Here is a 21,070-nt window from a genome sequence, read left to right as displayed (position 1 = left end):
TTAAGTTTAAAAAGATGTTTAAAAACAGGGTTCTAGAATCTTATAGTCAAATTTAACCTACCGTACATGTAGAATCTGTTTTCTCTACCATAAAACTCAGGTATTGCAGATTAAGTTTTGATTTTCCTATGTTGGCTTGTTATGTTCTTTTCGGGAATGTTTTTTTGTTGATTGTTGATAGTTGATTTTTTTTGTTTGTTTGTTTGTTTGTTTGTTTTATTTTGCAAACTTAAACTTTTTTGAATTTGTTTTTTAATTAGGGGTACAGTAGGTTGCTCTATAAGCCTTTTGGCTTCAAACCTATCCTTTTCGCTTGTTTATTTGTAAAAACTTCGAAAAATTATTTGTTTATTTATTTGTAAACATTCGAAATAAAATAATTCATTCATTCATTCATTCATTCATTCATTCATTCATTGTGTTACCCCTGTATGATTATTATTTCTGGCTCGCTCTCTCCCTCCAGCCTTGGTCCAGTCGGTCCAGAGCCTGAGTCTGTCCATCACCCCGGCCCAGACGGCGGCCTGGAGGAAGCAGATCTTCGAGCAGCTCAGCGAGAGGTCCAAGAGAGAGATGGATGACTTCAAGCACTACGAACAGGCCATAGAGCAGGTACACTACAGTGTACAGTAGGAACCAGGAGCCACCGGAGCTACTGTAACGACCACAGTGATCATCAAAGGAACTGACCTATCTCAAGCTCCGCCCCTCGTTTCTTTCCCTAGCAACAGTTGTGATTGGAGCACAGTCTCAAGAAAAGGGGGCGGGCTTTGAGCTCGGTCAGTTGCTCGCCGTCTTCTTTACTTCTACCCTTGAAACGAAGACCTGATATATAAGTCTGTCTTGAGAATCTTTGTACAGACGATGTACAGTTGTACAGGCGTTCCACAATATTTAGACATGTACATGAGATTCTTTCCCTAAACGTACACACAACACCCTCCTGTCTTTAACGAAAAAAATGTAAACATCACTCCCAACTTACAGTTTTGAGATAATGAGATTTAAAAAACACGTCACTTATCTCAAAACCTAAAAACAGACTTACTATGGTTCTTTGTCTCAAGGATTCAATAATGTTGAATTATCTAACCCTAACATTTCTCACACGTTTCTCCCACTTTTGGCCGTCTTCTATCCCTTCTCCCTCTCTATTCAATCATCTCGTCCCTCGTTTTCCTCTCTCCTTCCCTCCCTCTCTCCTTCCCTCCCTCTCTCCCCCCCTCTCCTTCCCTCCCTCTCTCCTTCCCTCCCTCTCTCCCCCCCTCTCTCCTTCCCTCCCTCTCTCCTTCCCTCCCTCTCGCTCGCTCTCCCTCTCTCCTTCCCTCCCTCTCGCTCTCCCTCTCTCCTTCCCTCCCTCCCTCCCCCCTCACTCTCTCTCCCTCCTCCCTCCCTCCCTCTCGCTCTCCCTCTCTCCTTCCATCCCTCTCTCCTTCCCTCGCTCTCCCTCCCTCCCTCCCTCCCTCCCTCCCTCCCTCCAGTCGGTGTGGGTGAAGAAAGGCACCATGCAGTGGTGGAGAGACTGGAAGCCTCACAAGTGGATGGACGTGCGTTTTGCCCTGGAGCAGTACTCAGGCCCCGATGGCAACAAGGATGGAATCCTCTTCATCTACTACAACTTCAACGAGGAGAAGAAGGTGTGTGTGTGTGTGTGTGTGTGTGTGTGTGTGTGTGTGTGTGTGTGTGTGTGTGTGTTGGGTCAGGGTCATCTCACTGCGCTGCATGTTAACTCAAGGACGGCCCTCTGGCAGTGGAATAAATGATCCACTGCGTGAAGCGTGAGGGAGTACTGTAATCACATTTCTGTCCGTCCGTCCGTAACAGCGATAGCTCACACATTTCTTATGCAATTTGGCTCAAACTTGGTGGGACAGATCGACGGTCCTCTCAGGACCCACGCTATTGATTTGCTTTTTTTTAATGGGTCAAAGATCGATGGCGGGGATTGAGGTAAAGTATTTATTTAGTAGGGCTGACCGGAGTGCTTCAGAGCTTACAAGCTTCAATCGTTGCCATGGTAATAGACGCCAAAGTCGGTAATCGAATCCAAAGATAACAATTGGCTTATTAAAAAAAAATAACCCAACGTTATTCATTATGAATCGACATTCATCAGTTCATCTCAAACAAGGATATTTAGAACTCTCAGAAGACCCGTCTACCTATTTAGCAAAACGTTATCTCAATAGGTGGGGACGTGAGCTAGATAGGACGTCGGGTCTATTATTTTATTGTAATAAATCTCCCTGCATATTTCATTTCAACCTTTATTTAAAATCGTAAGCATCTGAGGTTTCCCTCATTTACAGAAACGACGATTGTACAGTACATAATAAAAACAATATTCACAGAAATTTAAACACCAGAGTAAAAAATTAAAAACGTTTCAAAATAGTTTAAAAATATCAACTAGTAAAACAGTTACAGGTAGTCACACAATGGTCTGAAATCATACGTTTAAACATTCCAAGGGAAGGGAGAACCTCCAATTTCAGCGTGAGTTGAAGGACATTCCATGAGTTAGAGGCATCAAGGGATATATCGGTATCGGTTGATATCGGTATCGGAAATTAAGAGTTGGACAATATCAGTGTATCGTAAAAAAGCCAATATCGAACATCCCTAGTTACAATATATAATCCAATCATCTAAATCTAATCTAATCTCTGCACCTCTCTCCCAGGGAGGGTTTATATGTGGATGTGTGTCTGTAAGGCAGGCGGGTCCAGCACCTCTCTCTCCCAGGTTCCGCTGGTGTGTGTTTGTTTCTCTTGCACTCATCATCATCATCATCACCCTGGACTCCTCCCCCTCTCCCTCTCTCCAGTACCTGACTCCTCCCCATCTCCCTCTCTCCAGTACCTGACTCCTCCCCCTCTCCCTCTCTCCAGTACCTGACTCCTCCCCCTCTCCCTCTCTCCAGTACCTGACTCCTCCCCCTCTCCCTCTCTCCAGTACCTGACTCCTCCCCCTCTCCCTCTCTCCAGTACCTGACTCCTCCCCCTCTCCCTCTCTCCAGTACCTGCACGCCTTCATCAACGAGCTGACCATCATGGTGCCCGTGCTGAACGACTCCAAACACACCTTCGCCGTCTACACGCCGGAGCGGACCAAGCAGCGGTGGCCCATCAGACTGGCCGCGCCCACGGAGCTGGAGATGCACGACTGGGTAGGCACTGGCAGCAGGGCTGAGCCCAAAACGTTCAACCGTTCGAACCTTCGTTCGTTACGTTGGCATTCGAATTCTAAATCAACATTTGAATTTTTTATTTTTAATAATAAAAAAATAGATTAAAAAATATATATATATTATTTTTTCTATTAATTATTTTTAAACCAATGGGGGTTTTCTTCACAGTTGCAGATAAAGATTGGGCTACACTAATATTATAGTATTAAAATAAACTGATGAGTTATAGTCATTAATTAAAGAAAGTTGATTTAGTTGATTTAGTTGATTTAGTTGGGCTGGGGCTTCTCCCTGGGCTGGGTCTGGGGCTGGAAAGTTGATTAAAAAAAGAAGAAAAAAAAGACCTATTTAATCAGATTAATCACTTTATTCAAATTGAGGATTTAGTTTGAGGATATTTATTTAAAAAAAAAAAGAAAAAAAAATTGAATTTCTTTCTATTTAAAAAAATTAATTAAAACGAAGGTTTGTTCGAAAAAACCCTGACAAAGTTCGAATCTCAAAAACAGTCTTCGGGATCAGCCTTAGTAGGCAGTAACAACAGGACTGTCTCTCTGAGCTGTAGATGCATGACTGGGCAGGCAGTAACAACAGGACTGTCTCACTGAGCTATAGATGCATGACTGGGCAGGCAGTAACAACAGGACTGTCACTCTGACCTGTAGATGCATGACTGGGCAGGCAGTAACAACAGGACTGTCTCTCTGAGAGCTGTAGATGCATGACTGGGCAGGCAGTAACAACAGGACTGTCACTCTGAGAGCTGCAGATGCATGACTGGGCAGGCAGTAACAACAGGACTGTCACTCTGAGCTGTAGATGTATGACTGGGCAGCAGTAACAACAGGACTGTCACTCTGAGCTGTAGATGCATGACTGGGCAGGCAGTAACAACAGGACTGTCTCTCTGAGAGCTGTAGATGCATGACTGGGCAGGCAGTAACAACAGGACTGTCACTCTGAGAGCTGTAGATGCATGACTGGGCAGACAGTAACAACAGGACTGTCACTCTGAGAGCTGTAGATGCATGACTGGGCAGGCAGTAACAACAGGACTGTCACTCTGAGCTGTAGATGCATGACTGGGCAGCAGTAACAACAGGACTGTCTCTCTGAGAGCTGTAGATGCATGACTGGGCAGGCAGTAACAACAGGACTGTCACTCTTGTAGTTTACCATCAGGCTGTGAAAGTTCTGGACAGGAAAACAAACAGCCACCACCATTGTTATAGCATAGCAAACCAGAACCTACTGAGCTGGGACAATCTTGTCAAATTCAAAGATGCCTGCCTTACCTATAAAATCCTACATGGCTTGGCTCCTCCCCCCCCCCTCTGTACTTTCATAAAACAGAAAGCATCTGCTGACAGATATACCAGGTCTGTAGTCAGAGGGGACTGTGTAGTCCCAAACAGGAGGTCTGCTTTTAGTCAGACAGCCTTTTCCGTGAGAGCAGCCCACACCTGGAACAGTCTGCCAACACGGCTCAGGGAGTATCAAAGTTACATCTCATTTAAAACTTAAAATCATGGTTGAGAGATGGTCAAGTGTGTGACCATTTTAACTGAGGGGTTATATTGTAATGTATTTTAATGTATTTATTTGTATGTATTTTAGTGTATTGTAACCTATACTGATTCCTACTGTGTTTTAATTATTGTACTATGTTTTAATTATTGTTGTGCTCATGTCACCTGCCCCAGAGACTACAGTTGAAAATTAGCCAATTTGGCTAAACTGGCATATTTACAGTCAAATGTTCCTTAATATGCACTGTCTCTGTATTTTAAACCAATAAATACAAATACAAAATACTCTGAGCTGTAGATGCACGACTGGGCAGGCAGTAACAGACGCACTACAGGACTGAGCCACAGAGAGCAGCAGAGAGCACCTGTGTTGCTATTTAAGTGAGGGGAAGAAGACAGGAACTGTATGGTGTCCTCCCCTGTTAAATGCCAACATGGTCCACAGATGGTGTTCCACTCAAAACACCTTTGTCCGTCTGTCTTTCCGTCTGTCTCTTTCTTCCCTCACTCTCTACACCCCACCCTCCCCCCACCCTCCCCTAGCTGGCGCTGTTGAGCGTGTCGTGCTGTGACTCCAGAGGGATCCAGGGCCCCCCGTCTAAACAGGCCATCTGGTCGGTCACCTGTAAAGGGGACATCTTTGTCAGCGAGCCCTCTCCTGGCCTGGAGGCCATGCCCTACCCCACGCCCTGCGACCAGATGTAAGGGCGGCCTCTACAACACCTCTCTGGGGAGGGAATGCGGGGGAATATACAGTATACACACGTGGTTCAGGATGGTGCTAATTAGGGATGTTCGATATTGGCTTTTTTTTTTACCGATATCCGATATACCGATATTGTCCAACTCTTAATTTCCAATACCGATATCAACCGATACCGATATATGCGGGGTTTCCCCCCCCTAAAGACACAACATTATGCATACTTTTCACAATAAATAAAATAAGAATTTGTTCTTACTTGCTTGCCTGGGTAAATAAAGGTTAAATAAATGTTAAAAAATATATATATTTTTTTTTCTTTTTTTTTTTTTTTAAATCGGTACTGATCATTTCCGATATTACATTTTAATGCCAATATCGGTAGGCCGATAATATCGGTAGGCCGATAATATCGGACATCCCTAGTGCTAATATAAATCCTAAACAGGGAAACTGTCTCTCTGTCATTTGTTGCGCTTTGATACCAGTCACATCAAGATATTCCCGTCTCTGTGGGTAATACGCGTTTATTCTGCCTTTTCGTAATACAATCCCCCATGTCCCTTTTTCTTTTTTAGGTTCTGGCGCCAGGTGGGGGGCCACCTGCGCCTGGTGGAGTGCAACAGCGTGGGGGTGGTGTGGGGCATCGGCTACGACCACACCGCCTGGGCCTACACCGGCGGCTATGGGGGCGGCTTCTTCCAGGGCCTGGCGAGCAGCACGGACAACATCTACACCCAGACCGACGTGAAGAGCGTCTACATCTACGAGAACCAGAGGTGGAACCCCGTCACCGGTTACACCAACAGGTATGGCTTCCGAGCACTTGGTTCGTGTTGTTGATTTTTTTTTAGTAATTACTAAACTATCTGAAACTATCAAATTATCTTTTTTGGATCCTCCAATCACATCTGTTGCTTTCCTCTTAAAATTGTTTTTTTAAATACTCGATTTTTTTTTTATCGAGTGATATGATATTGTTATCGATATCGTTATCACAATATCATTTTTGGCCATATCGCCCAGCCCTACCACTAACCATAGACTTATCCCTCCCACGACACACCACAAACCATAGACTTATCCCCCCCATGACACACCACAAACCGCCTCAGCCAGTCTTTGTTGCCAGTAGCCTTACCATCTTACCATCAGGGAAATGGTAAAATGGTAAATAGTGCTTTTAGCCAAAGCGCTTTACAATTCTGTTCCTCACATTCATCCATTCACTCACACATTCACACACCGACGGTGGAGGCAACCATGCAAGGTGCCGACCTGCTCATCGGGAGCAGTTAGGGGTTAAGTGTCTTGCTCAAGAACTCTGCCCAGGAGGAGCGGGAATCGAACCGGTAGCCTTCCGATTACCAGACGACTGCTCTACCTCCTGAGCCACTGTCGCCCCAGGCTCCACAACCGTGGGCACGGATGAACTTGAGGACTATCTGACTCTTAATAATAAACACTGTTAGGACTATCTGACTCTTAACACTTTAACTGCCGGGAAACGCTTTACAGCGTCATTCCCGGCCATGCTCAAGTTGCCGAAGGACGCTGTACAGCGTCTTTAATATCAATATTTAAAAAATCTGTGATCGGATTCATATTTCCCCTCCGCTGGCCTGAGATCCACCAGGAGGACCCACTGAGCTCTCTGGCGGTTCAGGAGCGCCATCTGGTGGCCGATCGGCGCAATCGCCAAACAGGAAGTGCTGTGGAGGTTGTGCTGGTCGGCCATATTACTTCCGGGCACTCGGTTTGGCTGCCGGCACTCTGGCTCGTCACATTATATAGCGATCCATTGCCAATAACTCGATAAACAACATGATTTGGACGTATATAGTATTATACAAGCTGGAAATGGTTCATCAGGATAAACATCCCATAATCGAAAACGGTCTACACCACGCTGATCGTCCAACGGCGCGAGGAAGATCCGGTAAGATTCAACGTTATTTTTTAACGTGTTCCATATAAACTGTGTTATGATGAACATATGACCCACACTAGATGAATGATATAACGCTGCCCACGGAATTATAAACGATCCCCCGCCCATCCGGTCATCATCAGATCATACGTAGATCATTCTAGAAGTACGTCCAATTGAAATTTTTTATATTGCCCCGATTGCCATCAAACTGTATTTCATCATCAATATAATGCATTTGGGGCTATAGATCACGTTCTGGAGAAAGCTGCAGAAAGAGATGAAAACATACTTATACATTAGACCATACTTTACTATGTGTAACTGAGGGGTACAATTCCCTGACTGTATTACTAGATATGATACTTACTACCACTACCTTTGTACTTAATATTCGGCCACCCAGTACACGGCATAAATATATTATGATGAACACTGTCACGTAGATGAAACGGATCCAACACAAATGTACGAATTAGAAATAGGTCTTTATTTCTACACAGCGATGGTGTGTAGAGCAAGCACTTAATCAAATCAATCACATTTATGAATGGGAATTAGTATGCACTTTTATGGCAAGAGTATTCGTCGGTATATCAATAGAGAATGTCCAATCTCTGAAGGCGCAGGTGGTACATATACGACCTGGAATAGTTAAGGAATAACAGCAATGATACTTTAATGATTATAGGCTGGATACACTAGGGGGGGTTAATCCGGTCGCTTGTAAGCCGACAGGAGTAGGAAGGGGGGGGGGGTAGAATCCGGCTGCCTCATCCGGCCAAGGGTATCCCAGGTGAACCCACTGTAGTGCCGTTCAATGCGCCGGCGATCCTTGGACCACAGATGAAAGCAGGTGGACTCTTTGTGGGCCGGCGTCCTCCGGTCCACGGAGGAGAGACGTGAAGCGACCTCGTCTTGCAGAGCGTCTCCTCACCTTGCGTCCTCTCCAGGGGGGGGGGTTCCAACACACGGCAGTGTCGGGGGTCTTTATCCATGGAATAATCAACGTATACAAAGCATAATCCGTGCCGGGGAAGGCGGGCTGTCGTCGGTAGAATAATCCGGTATACAGGTCCACTCGCTCGTCGGCTCTGGGGCTCCTCAGGTGCAGCTTCACGTGGGGTCAACCACCCTGGATAAGCAGCCAGTTCTCTGCCCGAAACGATGGGGTACTGACTACGGTAGTATTCTCACCGCACGAAGCACTATATATTAACAGACTATTATTAGCTTAATAGACTACGTCCAACTCGACGATATAGTGCCAAATATGACTATTCAAATATTAATATACACGATGTCTCAATACCGATGGTAAGCCGAACTTGGCCTTACTCCCACACGTGGCGTCGCGGGGAGGCTTTACGTCTGTGACTCTATTGGAGGGTAAGAAACTGGACTGAAAAGGAAGTCCTACTTTAGTAGCGCAGTATATATACGCACTATGAACAAATAGTCCCATTAGTGGTGCGGTAGCCAGATTCCTACGCGGAACTAGGACTTGTTCGTACATGTTGAGCGGTACGTTTGAACTGGGTCTGGGGGGTATGGCAGCCTGGCACCAAGGTCTCGACCAATAGTAGAATGGAGACTATTATGGGATGTTCAGTAGGCTAGAATGGATATTCAATGCATATTGTACAAGGAATATACAAGGGATATCAGGGAATATTAGAGAATATACAAATACAATTAAATATATATATATAATAAATATATATATTCGGTTTAATCTGGCCCTTCACAACACTATGAATATGTGAATGAAAAAGTTTAACGTTGCTACACAATGAACAATATAGGACTTTGAATGGGCCCTAATAATGGCAATGTAGCAATAGAATTAAAAAAGTTATAGCCATGCAAAGAAGGGGTACTTCTCCATAGACAAATAGAGCCGGCAACCTATGGTATATAATGAATTTAACCCATGGCACCCAAAGTGTTAACACATTGATTGCCAGCCATGGGGAGCGCTAAACGCCTCCGTATGCCAGCGTCCACTTCAATGATAGAGCTCTCATATTTGCAAACGCATAAACTATGTCTTAAATTATGGCTATGTGTCTAATCTGGCCGTCGCTTATCATTTTTTTTTTTTTTTTTTTTTTTTTTTTTTATTGCAAAACAAAAATTATTAAAAGTCAGTACTCAACACACAATGCATAATGAAACTAACAATTAAGGTGGCTAAAATGACATGCAAGTACAGAAACAGAAAACAAAAAAAGTCTATAATAATATTTTACCGTATACAGTGTATATCCAACGAAATTACCAATTATACCAATGCCTTATACAGGATATACCCCTAATACCTATTATCTAAAACCCTACACACATATGCTCCAGCTCGAACCCCCCCCTCCCGGACCCCTCCTTGGATAGCACCTCCATTATCCCTCACTCCTAACCAGACACTACCATTATAAGCTAGCTTTTATTCTCTCCACCACTTCTAACGACATTGACATTTTGGATTCGTTGAGACCCAGAATTCTTGCTGTAGATATTTCTTGATAAATCACATCGAGATATGTAAGAAACCAAACCTTCCGGCAAATTTTTTCCGGTTGAAACCAGCGTGATGCGATCAGTTTTTTAGCTACTGTGATACCCGATAAAACCAATCTCTTTAGCTGTGGATTTACTGCAAACTCAAAAACATCATTCAATAGTAATACAGAGGGGTGTACTGGTAAATTCCAAGATACGAGTTTTGATAATTGATGGGTCACATCTTTCCAGAATGCCTTAACAGGTGGGCAGTCCCAATACATGTGCATAAATGTCCCTTCGTCTCCATTTGTACATTGGGAGCATTTTGAGTCTTGTTTAAGACCCATTCTGTTCAGTCTTATAGGAGTCAAGTATGTCCTGTGAATATAGTTAAGATTGATTTGTTGATGGTCCGGGTTCCTTGATGTAAGACGGACATTTGCCCATGCTCCTTGCCAATCAAAGTCACTTTCCAGGTCTGGTATATCCCTCCTCCAGACAGAGTCTAGTTGGAGGGTTTCATACGAGGACGTTAGTAATTGATAATAAAAAACCTGATACAAAACCTCTCGATGTCTCTCTTTCATAGAAGAATTTGTGGTATCTGTGGTGTTCAACTGGTATGTCTAATGGAACACCGTGAGACTTCAAACATAGCTGTAACTGTATGTAAAAAAGCCATGTGGACCCGGTGAGGTTAAACTTTGTGCATATTTCTCCATAACTACAAAAACCCTGGTTGTTAAAAATATCCCCTAATGAGTGTATGCCTTGCTCTTCCCATAATAGGGAATCTTATAGGACGTTTTTCAATTAAGAGTGCATTGTTATTAAATAAGGGAGTGTGATTAGTGTAAATGTATATGATTATGCCATTTTTGTGGGTTAGGATATTTTTTTTGTGTTTCACGCCATATCCGGATTGCATGGGTAATTATGGGGCCAAATTTCCGCTCACAGTGCTTGATTGGTAGTTTAGTGTGTGCTATGTCCTTCAGTCTAGTTCAAGTTCAAGTTCAAGTTCAAGTTCTTTAATAGTTGTCATACAGAAGTACAGAATACTTTCATACAAAATGCTTCTTACTGTTACGCTCCAGAGACTGTGCTAGACAAGATAGTATCAAATAACATAATATAGCATGTAATTTAGAAGAAGAAAAATGAGGTCACAGTGTTCGGTATAGACATATGTACAATGTTCTGAGTTACCATATAATATACAATACTATGCAGTGTACTAATGTACAGTACTATCTAGTGCAAAGCAGAAATGGGATGAGGTACAATTTTAGGTACAATTTACAGTAAGGTGTACGAGTTGTAGTGCAATCCTTCATCAATAAATATAAAGTGTGGGGAGTGGGTGCTACAGTGTGTTTGTTTAAAGTGGGTGTGTGCTATAAAGTGTGTGGAGTGGGTGCTACAGTGTGTTTGTTTAAAGTGAGTGTGTGCGTGTGGGTGTGTGTGCTATGTGCGTTTGGTGGTTGTTGTTGTGTAGTGTTCATTCATTGTTCGTTTAGCAGCCTGATGGCCTGGGGATAGAAGCTTCTTCTGAGTCTTTCTGTGCTCGCCTTGAGACTCCGGTATCGCTTGCCTGACCGCAGCAGTTCAAAGAGGCAGTTGTTCGGGTGACTGGAGTCTTTAATGATTCTCTTAGCCTTGCCCTTGCAACGCTTGTTGTAAATGTTCTGGAGGGTGGGGAGCCCCCCTCCAATTGTGCGTTCGGCTGAACGTGTCACTCTTTGTAGTCTGCTTCGGTCTTGTGCAGTGCTATTCCCAAACCAGGAGGTGATGTTGCCGGTCAAGATGCTCTCTATTGTACATGAGTAGAAGTTCTTAAGGATCTTCTGACTGACTTGGAACTTCCTTAGGCGCCTGAGGAAGTAGAGGCGTTGTCGTGCCTTCTTCACAACACTGTCAATGTGTGTGGTCCATGTCAAGTCCTCGGATATGTAGGCTCCGAGGTACTTAAAGCTGTTGACTCTCTCAACCGGTGCCCCGTCGATGCTGAGGGGGCTGTAGTCCTTGACCCCCGACCTCCTGAAGTCCACAATCATCTCCTTTGTTTTGCTGACGTTCAGGGAGAGGCTGTTTTCCTGGCACCATCCCGCCAGGACCTTGACCTCTTCCAGGTAGGCCCTCTCGTCGTTGGCAGAGATCAGGCCCACCACCACTGTGTCGTCAGCAAATTTGATGATTGTATTGCTACTCCGCTGAGCCACACAGTCGTGTGTGTACAGGGAGTAGAGGAGGGGACTCAGAACACAGCCCTGGGGGGCCCCTATGTTGAGGGTGATGGATGAGGAGGTGCAGTTGCCTGCTCTCACCACCTGGGGTCTGCCAGTCAGGAAGTCCAAGACCCACTGGCAGAGGTCATAGTTCAAGCCCAGGTCCCTGAGCTTGGCTATGAGTATGGAGGGGACTATGGTATTGAATGCCGAGCTGTAGTCGATGAATAGCATTCTCACATAGTTCCCCTGCCTCTTGTCCAGGTGTGATGCTGCTGTGTGCAGCACATGGGCTATGGCGTCCTCCGTGGACCTGTTGGGGCGGTATGCAAATTGCAGGGGGTCCATGTTGATGGGGAGGGAGGAGCAGATGTAGCCCTTTACTAGCTTCTCAAAGCACTTCATGGCTATGGAGGTGAGAGCTACAGGGCGGTAGTCGTTGAGGCAAGCAGGCTTGGATTTTTTGGGTACAGGGATAATAGTGGACTTCTTCAGGCAGGTGGGGATGACAGCCTGTTCTAAGGACAGGTTAAATATGTCAGTGAATACTGGGGCCAGTTGGTCGGCACAGACTTTTAGGACGCGGCCGGGGATGCCGTCCGGACCTGCTGCCTTCCTGATATTCACTTTTTTAAAGGTCCGCCTCACCTCATGCTCTGTTACCCTGAACACTGCGCCTCCATCAGCAGCCGACCCCCCCCCCCCCCCCCCATTGCCGTGGCTTGTGAGCTGGTGTTGTTATTACCAGCATCAAACCTCGCATAGAAGGTATTGAGGTCATTTGCTAAGGAGATGTCACTGTTCAGTTTGAGGGAGGCGCCTTTGTAGTCTGTCATCGTTTTGAGCCCCTGCCACATAGCTCTAGAGTCAGCTTGTTCAAACTGGAGTTCAATTTTATCCCTGTAGCGCCGTTTGGCCTCTGACACTGTCCTCCTTACGTTGTATCGCGCCACCTTGTGGTCATTCATGTTGCCTGCCACTAGGCCGTCGTTGTATGCTTTGGTGCGCTCTCTCAGAGCTTCACGGACGGATTTGTCTACCCAGGGTTTTTGATTTGGGTAAACTCTCATTTTGGTAGTGGGGATTGTTTCTTCCACCCTAGTACAAACATAGTCCAGCACTGTTTCCGTGTAGACATTAATGTTATCTGTGTCGCGGAACACATTCCAATCTGTGCAGTGAAACACAGACCGGAGCGTCTCCTCTGACGTCAAATCCCATTTCTGCACCTCTCGCGAGACTACAGGAGTACTTTTAATTCTCTGTTTGTACTTTGGTGAAAGAAAGATTGACGCATGATCTGATTTACCAAAGCCACTATCAGAATGAGCCTTGTAGCCACCTTTAAATTGCGTGTAACAGTGATCTAGGATGTTACCGCCTCTGGTGTTGCAAGTCACATGCTGATAGAAGTCAGGTAATACCTTTCTCAGACTGGCGCTGTTGAAATCGCCCAGCACCAAAATGGCGGCGTTAACGTTCGTCGCTTGTATTCTATTTACCTCGTCGTGGAGTCTGGAGAGCGCGGCGTTGTTGCTGGCTTGCGGTGGAATATACACTCCTACAAGGATGATCGCCGTTAACTCCCTCGGGAGGAAGAAAGGACGACACTTGATGGTTATATATTCCAGGTCTGGGGAGCAGTGGTTGGATAATTCCTTCACGTTAGTTGGATCGCTCCAATTTTTGTTAAACATGAAGGCAATACCTCCTCCACGTTGTTTACCGGACTCTGATGACCGATCCTTGCGATGGATAAAGAAGTGATCGGCTGGTTGAATTGCGTGGTCTGGAACCTCCGGCGTGAGCCACGTTTCAGTGAAGCAGAGAACGTTGCAGTCCCTAACGTCTCTTTGGTATTGAATCCTTGCTCGGATGTCATCCAGTTTATTGTCAATTGATTGTACATTGGCTAGCAATATACTTGGCAATGGTGTTCGGTGGCGTCTGGATCTCAGCCTGTTACGGATCCCAGCTCTCTTCCCTCGCCGTCTTGTTCCTCTGTTCCTGGGATCAAGGAACAAAGGATCTGGTCCTAATCTCCGGAGAATCTCTTCAGGCCATTTTTGCGGTTCGGAAAGCTGGTCCAGTGAGTAATCCAGTTGGTAAGTTTCCCGTAATCCAATGTCTATGAGTGACTGACGGTCATACACATTAAATGCACCAACAGTTGGTACAAACAAAACTCTAAAAACTATAAATATTAACAAAAGTAAGCACAGTCTCGACGGAGCGCACAGACAGGCAGCCGTTCGTTGCGGCGCCATCGTGTAGCTCTATGTGGGGCTACTATGTTTTCTTCCAATTTTCTCCAGGATACCAATGCCTGGGGATCAAACCATATTGTCAATGGTCTTAATGTGTATGCCTTAAAATATTGGAAAAAATCTGGAACTGCCATGCCACTGTCTGCTTTATTTCTCTGTGCGGTGGATCTTTTTATGCGAGGTGGTTTGTTATTCCAAATAAATTTTTATGTGGAGGAGTGTAATCTTTTCCAGTAACCCTCTGGAGGGGGTAACGGTAGCATTGAACTGATGAAGTTGATTCTAGGTAGTACATCCATCTTAACTATTGATACCCTTGCCTGTACTGAGTTTTTAAGTTTTGCCCACCTGTCCAGGTCGTCTTTGATTTTGTTCTGTATTTTTGTGTAATTGTGCTTCACCGTTTGTCTTATGGTGGGAAATATTTCCACACCCAAGCATCTAAAATGTTTTACCATAGGTATCTCACCTGGGAGGGTTGTATATTTTTTTGCATGGGTGTTAAGTGGAAGGAAAGCCGACTTCGGCCAATTTATTTTAAATCCCGATAAATCACCAAAGTTCTCAATCAACTTGAGTAAATGTGGTGTTGGGGCTTTGCATGAACAATATTACGTCGTCCGCATATAAACGAATTTTATGTTGTGTGCCCTTGATTACGATTGGTTCTATGGATTGGGATTGTCTTATATATTGTGCTAAAGGCTCTAATGATAGATCGAATAGTCCGGGACTAAGAGGGCAACCCTGTCTGGCTGAGCGTGATACCGGAAAGATTTTGGAGATGAATGTACCTGTTGTAATCATGGCCGATGGGTCTTTGTATAATACTTTAATCATATCAATGAATCCTTTTCCTAACCCCATCCTTTCTAATACTGCCAATAGATACGACCATTCCAGCCTGTCAAAGGCTTTCATAGCATCCAGGGACAGCATCGCCTTAGGTGTGGTGTCTTCTTTGTCTGCATCTAGTACGTGCAGTATTCGTCTTATGTTATCAGTGATCAGGCGACCTCTTATGAAGCCAGTTTGGTCCGGATGAACTAAAGACGTCATATGCTTTTGTAATCTGATGGCTAATACCTTAGAGTACAGTTTGACATCGGTTCCGAGGAGGCTTAAGGGTCTGTAACTACCGCACTCGGTGGGGTCTTTGTCTTTTTTGAGAAGGACTGAAATGAGTGCAATATTGTCGTGTTTATGGAAGCTCCCCTCCTTGACTGAGTATAAGATCATATTTTGGCCGTTGCTTATCAATGACTTGTTTGCAGTCAACATTGTCAAAACGGATTGTTTTTTAATCGGTTCATTTCCGTTTTATACCATTTTGAAAAATGCTATTTTTTTTGTGACTTGCCCGAGAAGTAAAATGAGGAAGCAGGATTCCTTCCCCCCCCCCCCCCCCCCCCCCATGTGTTTCATTCAATCCATTCCAAAGGGGTGCAGTACAATAGGGAGAGACGATAGGGGGTGGTATTTTCCCAATGGAGCTCAGAGAGAGTTTGCAGCACTAACGTGAGACTAGATTGATGAGATATGAATTCAAATCGCTAATACATTTTTAAAAAGCGAGATATCTCGTCGCTGGCACTCAATGTGTTAATAATAAACACTGTTAGGACTGTCTGGCTCTTAATAATAAACACTGTTAGGACTGTCTGGCTCTTAATAATAAACACTGTTAGGACTGTCTGGCTCTTAATAATAAACACTGTTAGGACTGTCTGACTCTTAATAATAAACACTGTTAGGACTGTCTGACTCTTAATAATAAACACTGTTAGGACTGTCTGACTCGTAATAATAAACACTGTTAGGACTGTCTGGCTCTTAATAATAAACACTGTTAGGACTGTCTGGCTCTTAATAATAAACACTGTTAGGACTGTCTGACTCTTAATAATAAACACTGTTAGGACTGTCTGACTCTTAATAATAAACACTGTTAGAACTATCTGACTCTTAATAATAAACACTGTTAGGACTGTCTGGCTCTTAATAATAAACACTGTTAGGACTGTCTGGCTCTTATAAACACTGTTAGGACTGTCTGGCTCTTAATAATAAACACTGTTAGGACTGTCTGACTCTTAATAATAAACACTGTTAGGACTGTCTGGCTCTTAATAATAAACACTGTTAGGACTGTCTGACTCTTAATAATAAACAGTTAGGACTGTCTGGCTCTTAATAATAAACACTGTTAGGACTGTCTGGCTCTTAATAATAAACACTGTTAGGACTGTCTGGCTCTTAATAATAAACACTGTTAGGACTGTCTGGCTCTTAATAATAAACACTGTTAGGACTGTCTGGCTCTTAATAATAAACACTGTTAGGACTGTCTGACTCTTAATAATAAACACTGTTAGGACTGTCTGACTCTTAATAATAAACACTGTTAGGACTGTCTGACTCGTAATAATAAACACTGTTAGGACTGTCTGGCTCTTAATAATAAACACTGTTAGGACTGTCTGGCTCTTAATAATAAACACTGTTAGGACTGTCTGGCTCTTAATAATAAACACTGTTAGGACTGTCTGGCTCTTAATAATAAACACTGTTAGGACTGTCTGACTCTTAATAATAAACACTGTTAGGACTGTCTGACTCTTAATAATAAACACTGTTAGAACTATCTGACTCTTAATAATAAACACTGTTAGGACTGTCTGGCTCTTAATAATAAACACTGTTAGGACTGTCTGGCTCTTAATAATAAACACTGTTAGGACTGTCTGGCTCTTAATAATAAACACTGTTAGGACTGTCTGACTCTTAATAATAAACACTGTTAGGACTGTCTGGCTCTTAATAATAAACACTGTTAGGACTGTCTGGCTCTTAATAATAAACACTGTTAGGACTGTCTGACTCTTAATAATAAACACTGTTAGGACTGTCTGGCTCTTAATAATAAACACTGTTAGGACTGTCTGGCTCTTAATAATAAACACTGTTAGGACTGTCTGGCTCTTAATAATAAACACTGTTAGGACTGTCTGGCTCTTAATAATAAACACTGTTAGGACTGTCTGGCTCTTAATAATAAACACTGTTAGGACTGTCTGACTCTTAATAATAAACACTGTTAGGACTGTCTGGCTCTTAATAATAAACACTGTTAGGACTATCTGACTCTTAATAATAAACACTGTTAGGACTGTCTGGCTCTTAATAATAAACACTGTTAGGACTCTTAATAATAAACACTGTTAGGACTGTCTGACTCTTAATAATAAACACTGTTAGGACTGTCTGGCTCTTAATAATAAACACTGCACAGACTCTGTTGCAGTGTGTTACTACAGTTTGGACCATGTATACCATCATCACTATTACTACTGTCTGATTAAATCCTGCCACTCACTACTGTTCACTACTACTACTGTTATCACTATTATCATTACTACTTACTAGGGATGCTCGATATTGGCTTTTTTACCGATATTCCGATATTGTCCAACTCTTAATTTCCGATACCGATACCAACCGATACCGATATATGCAGGGTTTCCCCCCAAAAAAACTGAATAATTTCAGGTAACTAATAATTTCACTGGATGCATTCAAAAGGCTTTCTAAATGTAAGCATTATCTGTGCAAAATATGATCATTAAAAAAGTAAAAATTAACATTACATATCTCTTGTTGTTGAATTAAACCAACATGCATACTTTTGACAATAAATAAAATAAGAATTGGTTCTTACTTGCTTGCCTGGGTAAATAAAGGTTAAATAAATGTAAAAAAAAAGAAAAAAAAATTGTTATTGTTTTTTTAGTTTTTTTTACCGATACTGATATTTTCCGATATCACATTTTACTGCCGATATCGGCCGATAATATCGGACATCCCTACTACTTACACTTTGTTCTATATTATTGTTATTAATACCTATCCTACCTGTACCCCCGGGCCCCCATGCTGCTATGATACCTGAATTTCCCCAAAGGGATTAATAAAGGAACACTTCATTCTGATGCAGAGCAACTTAAAAAATGACTACAAGCTAGAATAAGCAAACGGATGCAAATTATTATGCATGTTATTATTATATGTTGTATGGTTATTTTAAAGTGAGGACACGTTGCCTGTGTTTCAGAGGCCTGCCGACAGACCGCTACATGTGGAGCGATGCTTCAGGCCTACATGAGTGTACCAAGACCAACACCAAACCCCCCTCCCCTCACTGGACATGGGTAGGTACACACACACACACACACACACACACACACACACACACACACACACACACACACACACACACACACACACACACACACACAGGGTGGGGAAACACCCTGCTTTCTCGGTTGGTGTGAATTTGACGTGAAACTTGTGAAACACGCGCCACTTTCTCCATTTACTCTCGAGCACTGAACTATAAATAGCTGTAAATGTGAAATCACCCCCCAGACATTAAAGTATCAAGAGTCTCGGATTCTCCTCCGTCTCCTAACTTCCCCCCCGATTGTCTCTCGACAGGTGTCCGAGTGGCAGATTGACTACGGTGCCTCGGGGGGGTCAGACCGAGAGGGCTGGCAGTACGCCGGGGATTTTCCAGCGTGAGTCGCAGTCGCTCCACCACCTCCGTCCACTATTACGACGACCGACCTGTGGGGGGCATATGCGAGCAACGTTCAAGACAGGGGAGGGGAGAATTGGAAACGGCGAAATTGGGATGGGAGAAATTTTTTTTAAAATAAGGAGGAAAAAGTGGATAAAAAAAATGAATAATAAAATTGAATAGACATGATAAAAAGGAACAAGAATAAAATACAATGCTAAGCTTAAGAAATAAAGGCAATGAGTAATATATACAATAATATACAAATATACAGTTCTGTTTTAAAAGTAACAAGAATAAAATACAATCCTAAGCTTAAGAAATAAAGGTAATGAGTAATATATACAATAATATACAAATATACAGTTCTGTTTTTAAAGTGATGTGTGTGTGTGTGTGTGCGTGTGCGTGTGTGTGTGTGGAGAGATCAGTGTTCAGTGTTGTGATGGCCCTCAGTGTCTCCTCTGTTCCGCTCTCTCTCTCACTGTCTCTCTTCTCCGTCCCCCCTCTGCGCCGCAGGTCGTACCACGGACACAAGACCTTGAAGGACTTTGTGCGTCGCCGGCGGTGGGCCAGGTACTGTACTGTGTAGGATACAGCGGCAGCGTGGTTCCCTCTCTCTAGGTTTAGTTTAGTTTATTTGACAATTATTAAAATACATTACATGTTACAACAAGTCATGCATCCTAAAATTATCAAGGATAGCACAAAAAAGTCACAGACTTATTTCCATTGTGGTCCTTGGTCTCAGCAGCACATGGTATTTACATAAACATGTATTACCGTACTTTTCTGACTATAAGCCGCGGCTTTTCCCCCCCCATTTTTCGACCCTGCGGCTTATATAACGGTGCGGCTAATCTATGGATTTGTACAGCTAACTGGGCGCGCTCCCTCAGCTCTGTGACCGTCAGATCAGACTCCTAAATCTGCTGCAGCAGTGCACGCCTTGCCCATCCTCCTCCCCCTCACAGACCCACATCAACAAACCATTACGGCAAGAGTCTAGTGTATGAGCAGCTCAGAGCTCCTCTTTCAACATAACTGAAGCATTAAACAAAATGACCCAGTCAACGAGCTATTCACTTTAGTTTATTTATACATGAGGCGTTGTCTAATGTTATCTAGCTGCTGATAGCTCCTGATATCAACGTCTGATATCATCAGTTTGGCACTCGATTTCGCAGGTGCTGGCTAGTGCTGGCTAGCGCTGGCTAGCCGGCTAACTGGCTATCGTTATGAGAGCTAACGTTGCTACCTACTGTACCCGGCGCTGCTAACTGGCTATCGTTATGAGAGCTAACGTTGCTACCTACTGTACCTGGCGCTGCTAACTGGCTATCGTTATGAGAGCTAACGTTGCTACCTACTGTACCCGGCGCTGCTAACTGGCTATCGTTATGAGAGCTAACGTTGCTACCTACTGTACCCGGCGCTGCTAACTGGCTATCGTTATGAGAGCTAACGTTGCTACCTACTGTACCTGGCGCTGCTAACTGGCTATCGTTATTAGAGCTAACGTTGCTACCTACTGTACCCGGCGCTGCTAACTGGCTATCGCTATGAGAGCTAACGTTGCTACCTACTGTACCCGGCGCTGCTAACTGGCTATCGTTATGAGAGCTAACGTTGCTACCTACTGTACCCGGCGCTGCTAACTGGCTATCGTTATGAGAGCTAACGTTGCTACCTACTGTACCCGGCGCTGCTAACTGGCTATCGTTATGAGAGCTAACGTTGCTACCTACTGTACCCGGAGCTACTAACTGGCTAACGTTATGAGAGCTAACGTTGCTACCTACTGTACCCGGCGCTGCTAACTGGCTATCGTTATGAGAGCTAACGTTGCTACCTACTGTACCCGGCGCTGCTAACTGGCTATCGTTATTAGAGCTAACGTTGCTACCTACTGTACCCGGAGCTGCTAACTGGCTAACGTTATGAGAGCTAACGTTGCTACCTACTGTACCCGGCACTGGCTAACTGGCTATCGTTCCTGTTTAAACAAATGTTAATAAATGGGAGCTTCCTCAAACAGCCATCTCTTTCCCGACAATCCCCTCTGTGCACGAACCCTTACATATGGTAATTAAACATTAAAACACCTGCGGCTTATAGTCCAGTGCGGCTTATATATGTACACAT

General features: G+C 43.8%; 1 protein-coding gene across 1 annotated transcript in view; it reads left to right on the top strand.

Annotated features, from left to right (window-relative positions):
* The window catches only part of tecpr1a (tectonin beta-propeller repeat containing 1a), a 114,591-nt gene that overhangs the window by 79,529 nt on the left and 13,992 nt on the right, over window positions 1–21,070 (top strand). The window contains exons 34-41 of the mRNA XM_084322326.1: window positions 467–612; window positions 1,482–1,637; window positions 3,020–3,169; window positions 5,263–5,420; window positions 6,001–6,231; window positions 18,461–18,557; window positions 18,844–18,923; window positions 19,445–19,501. Coding sequence (XP_084178452.1) covers window positions 467–612; window positions 1,482–1,637; window positions 3,020–3,169; window positions 5,263–5,420; window positions 6,001–6,231; window positions 18,461–18,557; window positions 18,844–18,923; window positions 19,445–19,501 — 1,075 coding nt within the window. The remainder of the gene's footprint in view (window positions 1–466; window positions 613–1,481; window positions 1,638–3,019; window positions 3,170–5,262; window positions 5,421–6,000; window positions 6,232–18,460; window positions 18,558–18,843; window positions 18,924–19,444; window positions 19,502–21,070) is intronic.

The sequence above is a fragment of the Notolepis coatsorum genome, assembly GCF_963971535.1.
Source record: "Notolepis coatsorum genome assembly, chromosome: 10".
Taxonomy (NCBI): Eukaryota; Metazoa; Chordata; class Actinopteri; order Aulopiformes; family Paralepididae; genus Notolepis; species Notolepis coatsorum.
Note: the sequence above shows the minus strand (reverse complement) of the source record. Positions and strands in the feature narration are given on the sequence as shown.